This window comes from Trichechus manatus, unplaced genomic scaffold (assembly GCF_000243295.1).
Source record: "Trichechus manatus latirostris isolate Lorelei unplaced genomic scaffold, TriManLat1.0 scaffold00242, whole genome shotgun sequence".
Lineage (NCBI taxonomy): Eukaryota > Metazoa > Chordata > Mammalia > Sirenia > Trichechidae > Trichechus > Trichechus manatus.
This window is the reverse complement of record NW_004444178.1, coordinates 1,922,603-1,939,877: the sequence shown is the minus strand read 5'-3', so window position 1 is coordinate 1,939,877 and position 17,275 is coordinate 1,922,603. Positions and strand designations below refer to the sequence as shown.

General features: G+C 40.3%; 1 protein-coding gene across 1 annotated transcript; it reads right to left on the bottom strand.

Moving 5' to 3' along the window:
* Positions 1–5,511: 5,511 nt before the first annotated feature.
* Positions 5,512–16,781, bottom strand: LOC111819002 (uncharacterized). Its single transcript, XM_023724349.1, has 2 exons — positions 16,626–16,781; positions 5,512–10,655 (listed from the first exon to the last, which is right to left on the bottom strand). Exon 2 carries the CDS (start codon positions 10,578–10,580, stop codon positions 9,546–9,548), a length of 1,035 nt encoding a protein of 344 aa, XP_023580117.1. The 5' UTR covers positions 10,581–10,655; positions 16,626–16,781; the 3' UTR covers positions 5,512–9,545.
* Positions 16,782–17,275: the final 494 nt, after the last annotated feature.

The following is a 17,275-nucleotide window of genomic DNA, read 5'->3' as shown; positions in this document are numbered from 1 at the left end:
AGTTTCTTTGGCCTGAACAACATTTAGTTTTGTATTTTTAATTTTTTTAAATTAGTTATTACCTTTAAAATCGGAATTTTTTTTTTTTAAAGCAATATATCTGACTTTTCTTGAACATAAAAGACCATCTGGAAAAAAAGACCCAAATTATCTCTTGGAACAAACAGCTGGGGGTGGCAGATGTTCCCTTGACTGCATTCTTGACTTCCTAATTCATACTACCTTCAATTGCATTGCACCTAACAGGAGTCACACATTGACATCACCTACCCTGCCTCTGTGGACATCTGAGTATCCACTCTTTTCTCAAGCCATGGTTTGCAAAGTGCTCTCTGCAGAGCTGATGGGTGGGGCTCTACTCCATATTCAGCCAAAACAATGGATGTATCCAATTTTCTTTGAATAAATTATTCTTCACTTTAAAAAACGAAGCTTAAAAACTACTGATCTAGGTGATTCCTTCAGCTCTAAAAAGTTTAATTGAGATAGAAATAGAATATCTTTAATTCTAATTTATTATTTTACAGATTAGAAAATACAGAAGTTCTAAATTAAAAATTTATAATGAGTTTCAATAAAACAAAAAAATAATATATGGTTAAATATTAAGGAAAAAACACAATATGGAAGGTAGGTGTAATTTAATGTTATTTAAATTTTAAATGTAATCTTCCAAAAATCTCTAAGGGGTGAGAAGACTACAGCAGGCAGGCCAAATATGACTGCTGACTGTTTTTGTAAATAAAATTTTATTGGAACACAGCCAGGCCAGTTCATTTCCATGTTGCTTATGACTTTAATAGCACCACAATCGCAGAAAAAATGAGACCCGCTAGTCCTTAAATCGTATGTTCAGGCATTTGTTAGAAGGTAGATACCTCGAAGTTGTCAACCAAGAAGGCAAAAAAAAATAAAATAAAAGCCTTTTACAGATATTGCTGAACAATAAATTCACAAATTGCCTGTTGTAAACTGGTCCTAATTGTTACCATTATTTTATTTCTGCTGATTTCACAAATAAACGGAGAAAGTGAGGATTATCTTTCTGTCTCAGTTTTATAAGGGGTTTGTAAGTTGAAACTAAACAAGTACACTAAAAAACATCAGGATTTGCATCCTACCCTTATTACATTTTTCTTCCATAGGCTTCAAGATGAGCATCTTCATCTGGCTCCCCTTACTTAAAAAATATGCTGTATTTCATTTTAACCCTAGGAGAGCAGGTGCCTTTTTTGTGTATAATAAGGGGTTCCTCAACACCGCAGTTTCTCCAAGATAGCTTAAACCTTTACTTTCAGAAACAGGCTGTAAACTTTTAAATGCCAATTTCCATTTCAAATAAAAAATGAACTATAAACAATAAATAGAATTATCCATTTGGCCACCTCTTGCCTTTAGCATCATGCCTAATCCTCCAAATCTATAGGCAGATCTGTAGCCTGAACTCTGGCACTCTCCAGGACCTCAGATCAGTCTCTGTTGATGATTCTCTCCTTTCCCTTCAGGCAGAGATTCTGTGAATGGAGCTGCTCATAGCAGTTCCAGTAGACTGACAAGGAGGCTCAGAGACTGAGACTGCCAGAGAGAAACTGGAAGCCATTCCCTCTGCAGAGGCAACCACACTTCTGAAGATGACTCAGTGGTTTGAAGTCCATCCCCAGGTCCACTATGGGAACTATGCAGCCATGACTGAAGATGGTAGGTCCACATGATGGTAGGATCCTGGTTCATTGAGACACTACTACTGGAAGATAAGCCCCTTCATCCAGGAATGCTTGGATTGATCCACTGACTCCACTAGAAATTCATGAAATGTGAAGACACTGCAAGTTCTAGTTGATATTTCCTGTGTTTTTATTTCTGAAACCCAAATCACTGAGATAATATATTTGTTGAGGCTTTTCTTCCCCAGCACCTGCTCACTTGTGACACAAATAAGGGAGATTGCTTCCAGGGTGTCTTAGTTATCTAGTGCTGCTATAACAGAATACCATAAGTGGAAGGCTTTAACAAAGAGAAATTCATTTTCTCACAGTAAAGTAGGCTAAAAGTCCAAATTCAGGGAGTCAGCTCCAGGGGAAGGCTTTCTCTCTGTTGGCTCTGGAGGAAGGTCTTTCTCATCAATCTTCCCCTGGACTAGGAGCTTGTTTGCACAGGAACTCCAGGTCCAAAGGACGCACTTTGATCCCGGCACTGCTTTCTTGGTGGTATGAGGTCCCCCTGTCTCTCTGCTCACTTCTCTCTTTTATATCCCAAAAGAAACCGGCTCAAGACACGATTCAATCCATTAGATTGAGTCCTGCCTCATCAACACAACTGCCGCCCATCCCTCCTCATTAACATCATACAGGCAGGATCTACAACACATAAGAAAATCATATCAGATGACAAAATGGAGGACAATCACACAACCGGGAATCATGACCCAGCCAAATTGATACGCACATTTTTGGGGGACACAATTCAATCCATGACACAGGGTAGGAAATTTCTATGTCCTTTGTAGACAAGATCAGGTTTCTAGACTACAGAAGGAAACTTTAAATCCAGAGGAGACTTACCACGGAAATGGTTAGGTTAAAGGTAGGACATTCCCAGGGTTCCATGTAGGCAGTTACAGCCTACAAGCTACTGGCCAGAGAAGAACTGCAGTGCCCTCTGGAGCCATAGAGGGACTGCTAACAGCCACAAAAATATATTTCTAGCCAGTCCTGGAGCAGGTGTGTCATACTCTGATAGTGTTGACTGAATTATGGACACAAAGCTCAAGTCTTTTTGAGTTTCCCTGGGAAATCCTGGTATATGCTGCTTTCATTTATTTTTTTTCCACAAGAAGCCAGTATACTGCAGAGAGAAAAAGAGCTAGCTAATTTGCCTCCTGCCTAAGTTGAGAGTATCTTAAAATCAATAAGAATATTAGACAGAACACAGAAACTTTTGACACCCTGGATTCACTTGCAGTGAAGGCCAGTCCTCTGGAGTTACAAGCTCTGTGTTTGGCAGCACTTTGAGAACAGCTCTGCCTTTTCAGTGGAGGATACAGTCAACCTTCTTGATATAGAACTGAAAAGTGAATCCCCCAAAATTTCATGCCATGGAGTGATGATGGCTCACCTTCAAGCAGACACGGTCACTGGAAGAGGCAGCAAAATCCCTTCTATCTGAAGTGAATGAGGACAAAACATCTTAAAGCCATCTCATAGGAATGTAGACCACCACCAGAGGGAAATAGTTAATGGTTTTGTTGAAAATGTTCAGCTTTACGAAAGCCTAAAATTTTTTGTACAAGAAGATGCTGAATGGAAGAAAGAGTGCAGGAGCTGAAGAAGCATAAAAAAAAAAAATATGCTTGAAATCTTCAACACACAAAAGGAACAGGTTGTAAAAGATAGCCAGTTAAAAACCTGACTGAAACTGTGCTGAAGTTGATAAATTTATTGGCTGTCTTTAAGAAAAAACTACACGAATGAGGACCACAAGGAACTAGACAGAGTGAATTAGAAAACGGAAACCAAAATTATCCATCAGAAGTCATTTGAAGAAACCCATGAGGCTGTGAATTTCAATGTTTCTTTATTAAAAAAAATTAAAATAAAACTTGAAAGAGAAAAATAAGAACACAAAATTTTCTGCCAGGAAAATCAAATGAAGGAAGAGGTTATATTTAAAACCAAAAGTCTCCCACCAGGAGGACGGGAGGCCATGACAGTTGCGAGCCGACAACAATGCCTTGTACCTTGACGAGCGCGCCTGGCTTTCGATCAGCGGATGGACTGAACCCACTCAGGGCGAGGTCCGGGAAGCAACTGGCAGCGCAACGCGTGGCAGCTCAGAGCCTCTGCCTGGCACTTACTCATCTGAGTATCAATTCCACAGAAATGAAAGCCCTAATTTAGGGGTAGTTTTAAATGTCTCCATGAGGGCACGCTGTGGATGGGCTATCAAAAAGTGAAATCAACTTGATTATCAGTCAAGAGGAGAATGTTGAATAGATGGTGATATTGCCACAACGTGAATATGCAGCCGTTAATGAGTTAAATCCTCTGCAAACATAGTCGCACTCGCACTCGCACTCGCGTGTGTGGTGTTTCACTCGATGCGTGGTGTTTTCTGTATGGAGGATATATACAATGTGGTAATAATTGGTTACTTAGGAAATAGACGATGGTGAAATCTTGTGATACTTTTTGTTATCACAAGATTTAATTAAGGAAAAGGTTCGAAGGCAGTGAGACAATGAGGTATCACAGGTGACTCTGGGTATACTGACTGAGAAAAAACCTCATTTCAAGAAGATCTCAGTTTAATAGACTGTGTTCTTTCCTCCTTGCTTAGTACTTCTGCAACCATAAGTTTATGCAATTATTCATATAAGACTAAGTTTTAAGTGAGATCATGTAATTTTAACCTCAGTGATCAATTATATCCATGGCACTTACAGACCATTTGTTCCCCTAATCGTAGAAGCTTGCTTCCACCTACGGATAAGAAGAGAGTATTGCAGCATTCATCAGGATATCCCAATATTTACCAGTGAGCCATACAGCTGTGGCTATCAAATGCAGGATTGAGTTAGATTGAATTCAGTTCAGTTCAATTCAGGCCAACAATGTTTGTTACCAATATTATACACTGAATTAGGTACTTAGCATTCAAAGATGAGTCAGCAAGGTTGGATGCTCAAGGAGCATATAGAGTGGTGGGTGAGATAAACCTAGTAACATACACGACTTCAACACCATGAGATAAAAGCAAATATACTGAGACAGCATCAAAGTTCAGTTTTCATGATGTCTAAGTTTGAACCAGGAAGTGTGAGCAGTAAAGGCTGAAGAGTTAGGCACAGTCCAGATCATAGACACAACTGCGTATGTTAACAGGTGATATGTCTTGGACATGTTTGGGTACAAATGTCGATATACGTCTGAAGCTCAGTAAGTGTGGAGATACACACTTACGGGTTGGTGGGTAAGAACAACAAATAAACCATGAAAATAGACAGGTCATGAAAGAACAGTATACAGACAAAATGAGAACAACAGTGGGCCAAGGAGAGGAGTTAAGAGCACCTGTCATGGTTTGAATTATGACCCCCCAAAAATGTATCAATTTGGCTGGGCCATGATTCCCAGAATTGTGTGGTTGGCCTCCATTTTGTGATTGTAATTTTATGTTAAAAGAGGATTAGTGTGGGATTGTAACACCACCTTTACCCAGGTCACATCCCTGATCCAATGTAAAGGGAGTTTCCCTGGGGTGTTGCCTGCACCACCTTTTATGTCTCAAGACATAAAAGGAAGCAAGCAGAGAGTTGGGGTCCTCATACCATAAAAGCAAGCAGTGCCGGGAGCAGAGCGCGTCCTTTGGACCGGGGTCCCTGCGCCGAGAAGCTCCTACTCCGGGAGAACATTGATGAGGAGGCCGACAGAGAGAGAAAGCCTTCCCCTGGAGCTGACGCCCTGAATTTGGGCTTTTAGCCTACTTTACTGTGAAGAAATAAATTTCTCTTTGTGAAAGCCATCCACCTGTGGTATTTCTGTTGTAGCAGCAGTAGATGACTAAGACAGCACCATTAACTAAGGGTCAGAAGACCAAGAGATTATTCAGGAGATAGTTTAGGAAAGGGAAACACAGAAACCAAGAGAATTGAGAAGTTAATTCCAGACCCCCAGAACACTTAAAAAAGTTGTGATAAAAACACATTGTTGCTTTTCTAGAAAAATGGAAAAAAACCTGTATTGATTTAAAAACAAATTTATAAATTATAGATTTTGTATCCATATCAACTCTTTGTATCTAATATAATCATTAACTCATAGGAGTTAATTTATCTAACTGCCTCTGCCTAGTACTCTAGGGGCTACAACTGTGTGCTCAGAACCCTGTGAGTGTTCTACCTCTAACCCAACCAAATGCTTGGAACCACAGGAGACCATCAGTTGGGCCAATGGGACAGGACAGCTTTTATAAACCCAATGCTAACTTTGGCCAGTTCGCTGCACAGGTAGAAAGGGTCATCATTTCCATTTGGGGGAAATGGAAAGGGCTAATTAAGGCTGATCACAGCCAGAGAAAACTAACCTATGAGCTGTGAATACTCTAGGCTTACTTGCCCCCCAGAAAACCTAGGCAATTGTTAAGGATTGAATTATCTCCTTCAAAATATGTTGAAGTCCTAACCCTCGGCACCTGTGAATACGACCTTGTTTGGGAATAGGGTCTTTAAAGGTATCAGTTAACAAGAGGTCATATGTGCAGTGCCCTTGTAAAAGGAGACACAGACATAGAAGACAGACAGCCACGTGAAGACAGAGCCACAGGTTGGAGCTGCAAACCAAAGAATGACAAGATCACCGGCCGTCACCAGAAGCTAGAACAGCATGGAACAGATTTTCATTCAGAGCTCTCAGAACGCATCAACACATGCAACACCCTGATTTCAGACTCCTGGCCTCCAAGAACTGAGGCAGTAAACTTCCGTTCTTATAAGCCACCCAATGTGTGGCAGTTTCTTACAGCAGCCCTAGGAAATACAGGGATCCTAACAGTATCATGTCCTAACCCATTCTACACACACAAGCAGTTCAGAGTTTAATAGTGGAACAGTCTGCCACAAACGACTCATGTGCCCATGTCCCTGGGTAAAACTCTTTCTTCTGTAGTTTGGAAGCCTAAACCTGTCTACAAAAGATGCAGAAATTTCCCTCCATTGGGAGCAATCTCCCTCGGGAGCAATCTCCCTCATTTGCATTTTGTCACACTAAGCAAGCAGGCACGGGGGAAGAAGGGTTTCAACAAATATCTCAATCACCTGGGTTTCAATATAAGAATTCAGGAAATACCAGAACCGGCAATGCCTTCATACTGCATGGATCTCCAGTTGATCCAGTGTGTCACATGGATCCAAGCATTCCTCGATAAGGAGGCTTCTCTACCAGTTGTGACCCAATGATCCAGGATCCTACCATTATCTTGACCTGCCTTCTTCATCCATGGCTGCACGGCTCCCACAGTGGCCCTGGGGACAGACTCCAAACTAACATGCTATCCAAATAAGTGTGGTTGCCTCTGCAGAGGAAGCAAGTCCTAATTTCTCTCTAGAAGACAGTCACCTACAGTGGATAGAGGCCAGTCCTCTAAACTTGGAAATTATCTGTTTGGCAACAATAAAGATGAGAAGAGATCCATCTTTTCACTGGAGGGTACAGTAGACCTTCTGGACAAAAAATTGAAAAGCCAATCCCCTAAAATTTCATTTCATGGAGATGATGCATCATTTTCAAGAATAGTTAGTTGAAGAGGCTCATCAAAAGCCCTGCAAGAACATCCTTAAGTCCTATCAGAAGAATACAGAACATCAGAGGGAAACAGTTAATGGCTTTGTTGAAAAGGTTCCACTTCAGGGAAGCCTCAATCTGCTTGTTTAAGAAGATGCAGGATGGTAGTGCTGGAACTGATAAAACAGAAAAAACTGCATGAAAGCTTCAATACACAAACGGGAACTGGCTGTAAATGATAACTAGTTAAAAGCCTGATTGAAACTGCTGAAGGTGATATATTTACTTGCTCTCTTTAGAAATTACACGGATGACAGCAACAAGGAATTAGGGTCAATCAGAAAATGTAAACTACAGTTGTGAGTTGCATGTCTCATTTTTATAAACTCATCAATGCTGAATTTAAATATTTTCTTTAAAAAACTTGACAAGTAATATTTAAAAATTTGTGTGAAGAAAATCAACTTAATAACTCATACTTCTAATAAAGTCCCCAAGCAGTAGAGGGGGTGGCTAACATAGCTGGCGACAGCAAATGAGCACTGATGAAGTGCACGTCTAGCTTTGAATGAGTGGAGCTGGTACTGAATCTGCACAGCAGGGAAAGCCACTGGTAGTGAGTGCAGTTTTAGAGATGTTTATTGAGAGAACAGTCCACACTCCACCTCTTTAATCCTTGACCAAGTTTAAAACAGTAAAGTTAAAAAAATTAAATAAAACAAAGCAACTTCATTAGTACTTCCTCCTTGTGTTCAAATATGAGTATTAAATGAAAGGTGACTTATTCTTATCTTCCAAGTTTCCTGTCCTGTGTAGAACTATCTGCAGCTTGAAAAAAAATTATGTGCAGTATTTTAACTGTTTAGGTGTGATTTTGTCTTGCTATCTTGATCTTAACCTGTTTTACTAAATCTTCTTTGTAAAAAGGGGGAACAAGCACCACTTGACATAAAATTTGCTAAATATTAAAACCCAACTTCTTAGATTATTTCCTGAAAACACTACACCTTATCACAGAATCATTGATCCCTGCCTTCTTTGTTCTGCTCATAAATTTAACAGGTCTTCACGAAGAACTTTTAAAACTGCACGCATATAACACATCAAGCATTTATTAGACAAAATATTCCACAAAAAAACCATCAGTATTCATAAAGATGTTTCCATGTTTTCTAAATTGCATAACCCTTTTCTTCCATATAATAGCCTCGTAATCTCTACTTAGTAGTCTCTAACCTCCAATTATGGTAAAGTTGATAATTTCTTTATGTTTAAAGGAACAGAAATACAAGGTGAAGGGCAAATGTTTATTCATTTTTTTTAAAAGTTTTATCAAGACAGTTCACATCCCATTTAAAGGGTACAATAGCTTTTAGTATGTTCAGATGTGCAATCACTAGTCAATTTTAATCTCAAAAATAAACCTGTAAAAAATAAAAATAAAAAAATAAACCTACACCCTTAACTATCACTCCCTTACCCCATCCCCTGCAGCCTGAAGCAACCTCTCTATAGATTTGCCTATTCTAGACATTAACATAAAAAGTCATATAGTAGGTGGTCTTTTGTGATGCAGTTCTTCCACTAGCATGTTTTTGATGTTTGCTCATGTTACTGCTTGAAGTTTCCTTAACGCCCTCAGAACCACCTGTACAGCCCTTAAAACATGACATATCCACATGCTCAATCCCACTATGACCAGCCCTTTCTGACCCTCCTCATCCCAGAGTACTGAAGTATTCAATTTGAAAAATATTTACATTAACTCAGCTTTGAACATATTGTTGCACTATTTTAAATCAAGAAGCAGATACTAAAAAAAAAAAAAAAAAAAACACAACCTTTCATGTTTTTGCTATTCCCCTAACTTCCTCCTGAAATGTTAACTCTTCCATCCCTCACTTTCCAGTTTCCAAAATGGAAATTTCTTATCTTCAAGGTTACCCTCCACAGCTAGTTTCAAGAAACTATTTCCTGATCTTGCCAACATATAATCCTCTGCTGAAACCCTACAGCACCTTTTGTTTCTACGTCTTACATGTCACTTAATCTCTCCCTCATATTCTAGTCATTCAAAAACTTACCATTTTATTTTTTGCTCTACCCTCTCCTTCTCACTTCCTTCCTAAATGCCTTGATGGATCTAATTTTAGTATGCCTCACAGCAGCTATTAAATTACCTCCTACAGATTTTTTGTTTCTTTTTTGAGTTTGTGTTTCTTATTTGAGGAGGGATGATGGGGTTTTTGGTTACTAAACAAAAACTCATTAATCATCATCCATGGATGACTCTGCCTCTGTCGGTGTCTGTGACACTTGGTCACTCACCTCACCAGTGATGCCTGAGGAGTATAGCGTTGCCCGCTCTTCACGTGAGATTTTGCGCTCAAAAGCACTTTTAAGTGTGCTTTCAGGGAGCCCTCCCCTAATGTGTTTCCCTGCTCTATAGTTTCGCATAGTTGGTGTTGTCTCTGCTGCATGGTACAGGGCTGCCGATGCCAGGTTTGGAAATGCTGCCGTCTTCACTTTCTGGGCTTCAGGGTGTTTGATTGCCTTGGCATAAGGAAACCATTCTCCAGTTTTTTCACGAAGTCTCTCATATGCTTCATGGAACTTGGGTATCTCCTCTTTTACTTCAGGTATTAGGATCAAGCTCGAGTCACACTCGTTAAGGAACCTTTTAATAGCATTGAGGGTAGTCATCTGTGACCATCGAGCCACCATATGGACTTGCACCATCATCTGTTCGGCTGGACCTGTGAATTTGGTACTTAAAATTCTACGCAAGACTCTATGACACCAGGGCTGAAGAGACAAGTAGATGACATAAGCAGACACATTAATAGCAGGATATGGTGTGTGCTCCATGTCTGTATTGACTGCTGCCTTGAATGCCTTGAACCTGTTTTCTGCAGTCCTCATATGGCTATTGTCCCGTGAGTCCTTGAACAATGCGACGAGAATGTTCAGCGTTGCATGGTATAACCCAAGTCTATGTTCTGGATCATCGGGAACTTCAGGGATTGACAACAGAGGGGTGCCATATAACTGCATTTGCCAAGTAACTGTTTGTCCATCAATGACAGGTTTGACCTTGACGACAGGACCTTTGAAGGTCGGGAAAACAGCAGCTAAGACAGTCATGCACAGGGTCCTAATAGTTCGTTTTCGCCTCATTTCTGGAGAGTATAACATTGCCAGGCCAAGCCGATGTCTATCAGCAGCAGGCAGAGCAACGATCCTCTTGGCCTCTCTGGAAAAAGGGTGCACAGGCACTGCATCATCATCTGAACAAGTCGCCATCTGTCAGACGCGATTAGGCTTGCAGAGGGAATCCTCTGCAGAAGTTTTATGAAAGTTTCTGAGTATTTTAATTACCTAAATTGAGAAACGAGAGTAAATGGTTTATTAAAAAACAAAACACCACCAAAAAATTTGCTACATCACTGCTACCAAGCCCATTCTGTTGTCTAAGCAAACAAAGCAGTTCCCACTCACTCACTCACTCTAGACTTCGTGGAAACCTGAGTAGAGTGGTGGTCACTACTAGATTACCTACAGGTAATTTAAGTACATTTTAAGGTACCTAGAACACACAAAAACGCTCAAAAGCTGTATGAAGACTTCAATGATCATGATTAAAAATTCTGAATTTTGTTGGCTTTTCTTATCCTTCAGTGTTGTTTTTGTTTTTAAATATTTATGGAGGGTAAGCCTATAAATGAGCCCTAGTTGTGAATATATGAAACAGTGTTCTATGTTACTCTGCACTCAAAGTTTACAGCCGTAACTAATAGTACTGAACCTGCTGGGACAAAAATTAACATCCACTTAGTATTTCATCCCAAATTGAAAAAATATCTAATTCACTATCTCAATATATAGTTCTCCATTATAAAATTCATCAGTGACCCAGGGTGGAAAGCAGGAGTGTGCTATCACACTGCGGAGATTGCAACTAATGTCACAAAACTCTGTGTGTATAAATTTTTGAATGAGAAATTAACTTGAGTTGTAAACTTTTACCTAAAGCACAATAAAAAAAAAAAAATTCATCAGTGATAATTTTTCTCGTGGCTCTAGGGACAGCACCTGAATCCTAGAAGATACATAGTACTGATGAAGTTATGAGCACTGTGTACTGCATTTGGAGTCAAGTTAGAATTTTTCTACCATATCCTACCTGAAGTACTTTGGGTAGTTTACTCTTTTCCTCACCCATAAAATTTAAAAACAGAGGCTCTGTAACTAAATGCCTACTGAATATATCCACCTAGACGTCAAGTATGTCTCTCAAAACTTCCACATCTAAAAGTGAGCTTCTGATCTCTCTTCTGACGCACATACCCAAACCTACTTTTCTACATTTCAATAAATGGCTGCTCCATTCTTCCAGGTGCTTCTTTGCTCCATAATCCATATCCATCCCAAACTCGTTGCCATCGAGTCAATTCCGACTCATAGCAAACATATGCCAAAAAAGCCATTTGGCTATACCTTAAAAATATATCCAGACTGCTAAAACAGACTTTTTTTGCCCACCTTAGTCTGGTACATTAATCCTTTTAACTACAATAATCCTTTTATTCTCAAACTACTATTCTTGCAAAGATAAAGCTATCATATTCTCAAAAGCCAACACAATGTAATCGTCCCCATGGCACTTCTCATAGCTTTTCTACACATTATATGGCAACTCTGTCCCTCTGTCTCTCCAGGGTCACATACCAACTTTAGCCAACCAGATGATGAGAAGAGCACAAGGTACCTTCATTATTTCCACTTGTTCCACTGCTAAAGAACCAAAAACAAAACCCAAACTTGTTGCCATCGAGTCTATTCGGACTCATAGCAACCCTATAGGACGGAGTAGCACTGCCCCATAGGGTTACCAAGGAGCAGCTGGTGAATTCTAACTGTTGACTTTCTGGTTAGCAGCCTGAGGTCTTAACCAAGTAGCCTGGAATAAAAATTGTCTCTAACACAAAATGCAGCAAAGAAACTGATATTCCCTATATAGATCTCAAATAGTACTAAGAGTTTTCACTCAAGAGACAGTATGCATCTCTGTAATAGGAGGTGGAAAAAGGAAAATACTGGGGACAGAGGAGCGGTTTCCATTACTACTGCTTTACGATTGCCATCCAGTCAATTCTGACTCATAGTGACCCTTTAAGACAGAGTAGTAACTGCCCCATAGGGTTTCCAAGCCCGCGATCCTCACGGTAACAGACTGCTATATCCTTCTCCTGCGGAGCAGCTGGTGGGTTCAAACCACTGAATTGTGATTAGCAGGCAAGCACTTTAACCACTGTGCCACCGGGGCTCCTTAATATTCTAATGTTTTTCTCCATTTGTCCTTTTTGACTAAAGATAACAGATAGGAAATTTTAACTTTAATTCTAAGGGGTTTTAGAGCACAGAGAAAGGCTTAAATGTAGGGCTTTTATGATATTTGAGCAAATGCATGCGATCTTTCTTTAAGAGAAAAGAACAATACGGTAACATTCATCCCTGGGAATTCTTCCTGTTCCTTGACAAGTGGGACAAGGGACGCTATCTCTTCCTCTGAATTCCACATAAGGAAACTGAGAGACATCTCCACATTTTCCATCTTCATTACGGAATTCACTACTAACCAATCCATTCCTCATATTTTCAGTTGATTTGACTCCATCTAAGTATTGTTTTTATTTGAACACAAAAGCAAAGGAGAAAAAAAGACTTTCCCATGTCTACCAAAAAAGAAAAATCTTAAACTTCAAGAAAAGAGTACACTAAAAATCATTATTAGACATTCATACTGATTTAATAAATTTGGAACAAATTTCAAGGGAGTGTTCAAATTCCTTTTTGGATTAGAATTACATTCTATCAAAATAACATCTGAAACAAGTAAACCATTTACTAGAGTTCAGAAGTGGTTTTCCAACAAATTATGATATTCTTCAATCTTGTAACAAATGTTCAAACGTTGACAATGGTCTACACTTTCTTAGGGTTTTTTGAAGAGAAACATGCAGGCTTCATTTGCTTTAGAATTAAACAAAAACACATTCTACATTTCAAACAATTACCACTAAAGGCAAAAGTTGCTCTGGGCATATTACAAACAGGTACAATTAAATGTACCACCAAGTAGTTTCAAAGTAGTACTTCTCAGTCTTGTAAGTTTCATGCCCCTTTGTTTCATGCCCCTCAATTCCATCCTCCGATTTGTTTTAAACTTTTAAGCACATGCACCAAAATCAAATTCTGCAGATTTTTAACAGCTGGCAGTTAAAATTATGAAAATAAGTTCAAAAATATTATATATAATTCATTAATACTAAGTAGCAAAATTTGGAACATTAATTTCAAATTTTTAGGATGACAGTGTCAAAAATAACAGGGAAAACTAAATACGAATTTAAAAGCATGTAAGAAAATTTAATACTAATACCTATACAAAAAATAACCTCTGCAGGTAGGTAATACAGTAACATTGCAGTTAAGGTCATAGAATTTTAAAATTGAAAGGAATTAAAAATCGTATAATACAACAACAAAAGCAAGAACAAACAAAATAGATACACGGGAACTCATAAAATTATTTTTGTTCAAAAAACTTTATCAAAAAAAGTGAAAAGATACTCTAAATAACGGGAGAAAAATTTCAAGAACCATATATCAGATAATGCTATAGTATCCAAAATATATTTAAAAACTTCTACGACTTAACAAAAAGACAACACAATCAAAAAACGGGCAAAGGCTTCAACAGACATTTCACCAAAAAGGATATTCAAACAGCCAATGACACATGAAAAGTTGCTCAGTTATCATTAGCCATTAGAGACGCAAATCAAAACTGGAGATACCACCTCATCCCTATCAGAATGGCAATGATTAAAAACTAAATAAAAAAGGAAAACAGGTGCGGCAAAATTGGGACCCTCATCCACTGCTGGCAGGGATGTAAAACGGCACAGCCACTGTGGAATAGTTCTGCAGTTTCTCAAAAAGTTGAACATCACTACCATATGACCCAGCAATCCCAACCCTAGGTATATACAAATTAGTCAAGGCTCAACTACAAATGAAACCTGGGCAGCACGTTTCAGAACAGCGGAAAGGTGGAAACAATCAAAATCTCCATCAACAGATAAATAGATACGCTAAATCTGGTATATACACTCCTCCATAAAAAGAAACGCATGCCACAACATGGATGAACCTTGAAAACATCCTGCGGAGTCAAATAAGTCAGTCCCAAAAGGACAAATACTGTATAATCTCACTTATAGGAAATGAGCAAATAAATATATTAGTGGTTAACAGGGGAGGGTGGAGGGGAAAAAGGAGTTTTTGCTTACAGTGCATTGAGTTTATGTTAACAGTGGTGGAATGATTTGAAAAAGAATAGTAAGAATGGGTGCACAACTTGAAAAATGTAATCAATGGCACATGTAGTAATCGTTAAGATGGCATATGTTACACATATTTTCTCAATAAAAAACAGCGTCATACAATTCAATCTGATTTCTGGAGGGAAAGTTCATAAAGGAAGCAGAATTTTAAAAAATTTCCTCTCTAAATTTGATCATGTATCTTTTATCAGTTCCTAAAAATAGATTAGACACTCATACGAAGGGACAAATTAAGTCTTTTAAAAATCCACATCTTTTAATAAGGAAAACTGACACTTCAAACAATTCTATTCATACTACTTTATGAAGAAAGTTTACTTTTTAAAATTGGCCTACCTTCCGTTTGTTGCACTCAAACGTAGCACAAACAGTGGGGGGAAACTATACCACTACACAAACTTAAAATTGTACAATGAGGAATAAAGATGCTGTTTCTCTGTGCCGCGATTAAAAAATCAACGTACAAGTTGTCCATATAAGTTCCTAGCAAATGATTTATGACTTCTAAAAAAACATATCTTCTACTGATTTGGCTCAATTACATTAAATTCGAGCCAAATCGATCAATACTCGCCAGCTACAGGAGGTTCAGAAGTAAATTAGCATCCCTGTCCTACAGGGCTGCTAAGAGTAGGAATCGACCGGAATTTTTTTTTTTTTTTTGGTGGCGCCTTGGTTCAGAGCTCCGCTGCTAGCTTTTGACTCCAACAGCCCCTCCTTGGAAACCCTATGGGGGCAATGCTACTCTGCCCTACAGGATCGCTATGAATTGTAAATACTCCATAGCAACATGTTTGGTTTTTTGGTCCCCACACTTGACCTTGGGGTAGAGTGGAATACCACGAGCTGGGTTTAGTGGGCCTCACAATCCCAGCTTTACAGGCACCGGCTCCAGGATCTGAGTTAACGATGGCGGGGGTGTAAGGTGCATCCCATTGGAAGGCCTTGGGGGGAAGACGTAGAAAGCAATATCAAACGGCTCTCAGCTGGACCGGTTTTCTATCCTTACCGAACAGTTAGTTGCCTGATAGGTTCTGCCTTTAACAGGTGTTTTCGTCAAAGCTAATGGACAAGCACAGACTTTATCAGGTACTAGGAATCGACTTGAGGGTAACGGGTTTGTTTCTTTTTTTTTTTTTTTGGTTTAGGCATCCTTGGTGGCGCAGTAGTTAGGAGTTCCGCTAATAACCAAAAGGTCCGGCAGTTTGAAACCACCAGCCGCTCCTTGGAAATCTATCGGTCAGTTCTACTCTGTCCTACTGGGTCGCGATGGCAATCGGCTCTATGGCAACGGGAACGGATTAGGCATCCCTGCTTCCGTGCCAGATTTTCGTCTGAACACTGAAGAGTTCAATAACATTTACTCTTGGAAACTCGTTGATTAAGAGGTGCCAGACACTTTCTCCTCTTCTCTATGCTCAATGTTTTCACCGCAGTCTCTTAATTTACTGAAAACCAACGCGAATCTAAAACTCAATGGGAAAAATTAATAAATCTGTAACACCCCTTTCTTAATAGGTTGAGATCCCCTGCGCAAAACACTGACTTTAGCTCTATAACGGTTTGAAATATAGGGAAAGCAGCACCTTTCAAAAGCGCTTTAAACAAAACCTAGCATACGGCCTACCCTGCAAGGGATGGGAAAAAAAAAAAAAAAAGAACCGCGGGGGGAGGGGGACCAAGTGCCTGCTGGCGGCTCATGGCGTGGTGGTCTGGAACCAACCCCAACAGCCCGACTTGCACCGAACCGAGAGCCCCTTGGCAGGCGGCGCAGCCCGGCAGAGGTAAGTCACGCGACACCTTCACCTCCGAGCACTGCGCGCCGCCGGGCCCTCGACAGCCTCCCCTCCTCCTCCTCATCAGGCCCAGCTCTTCCTGACGCCGCCGTTGGCCTCTCTCCAGACGGAGACCTAAGGGCTGCGAGTCCGAGGTCGCTCACCGGCACGCGGGGCCCTGCGCAGTCCCCGCTGCTCCAACGCAAACAGACCCGAGAACGGCTCACGAAGTCCCCAGTCCTAGGCCCGAGTGTGGGAGCACAGGGGCCGGGGCGTGGAGCGCCGTTGGCTCTAGGTGGGGAGAGGGGCAGCACGAACACGTCATCAGCTGGGGCCCGCGCCTGCGCAGAGCGCCCCCTAAAGATGCAGCGGCAAGCCTAACGCCTGCGTCCTTCCTCGGCCTGCCTTAAGCGGAAGGATTCTGCGGAAGTATTTGTACCCTTTGCCGATCTCCACGACACCGTCTTTCCAGACGTGAAAGTAAAATATAGCCATTCTTATGTGGAAGTTTTAAAAATCGTCCCTCCTCCTTTCTTTCCTAACAGGCGATTTCCTCTTGTAGAGGGAGAAAACTTAAACACACTCTGTTGAACAGCCCCCTGGCCCACGCTCTGGGAGTTGTCCCTGACACCTGCCTCAGACACACGTCCAGCAGCCAAGAAGTTCCATCTATTTTAATCTAGCACCTCTTGCCCACTAGAAAAGGGAAACTGCAAGTGAACAGGACCCCTGGTTTTTGTTTCGTTTTGCCCATGATTTCTCTTTTCTTATATGCATTCAGATTAACTGCTCTAATAAACAGTATATAATAATT

Coding starts and splice junctions, on each gene's coding strand:
- LOC111819002 (XM_023724349.1), bottom strand. CDS start 10,580: ATGGCGACTTGTTCAGATGATGATGCAGTGCCTGTGCACCCTTTTTCC.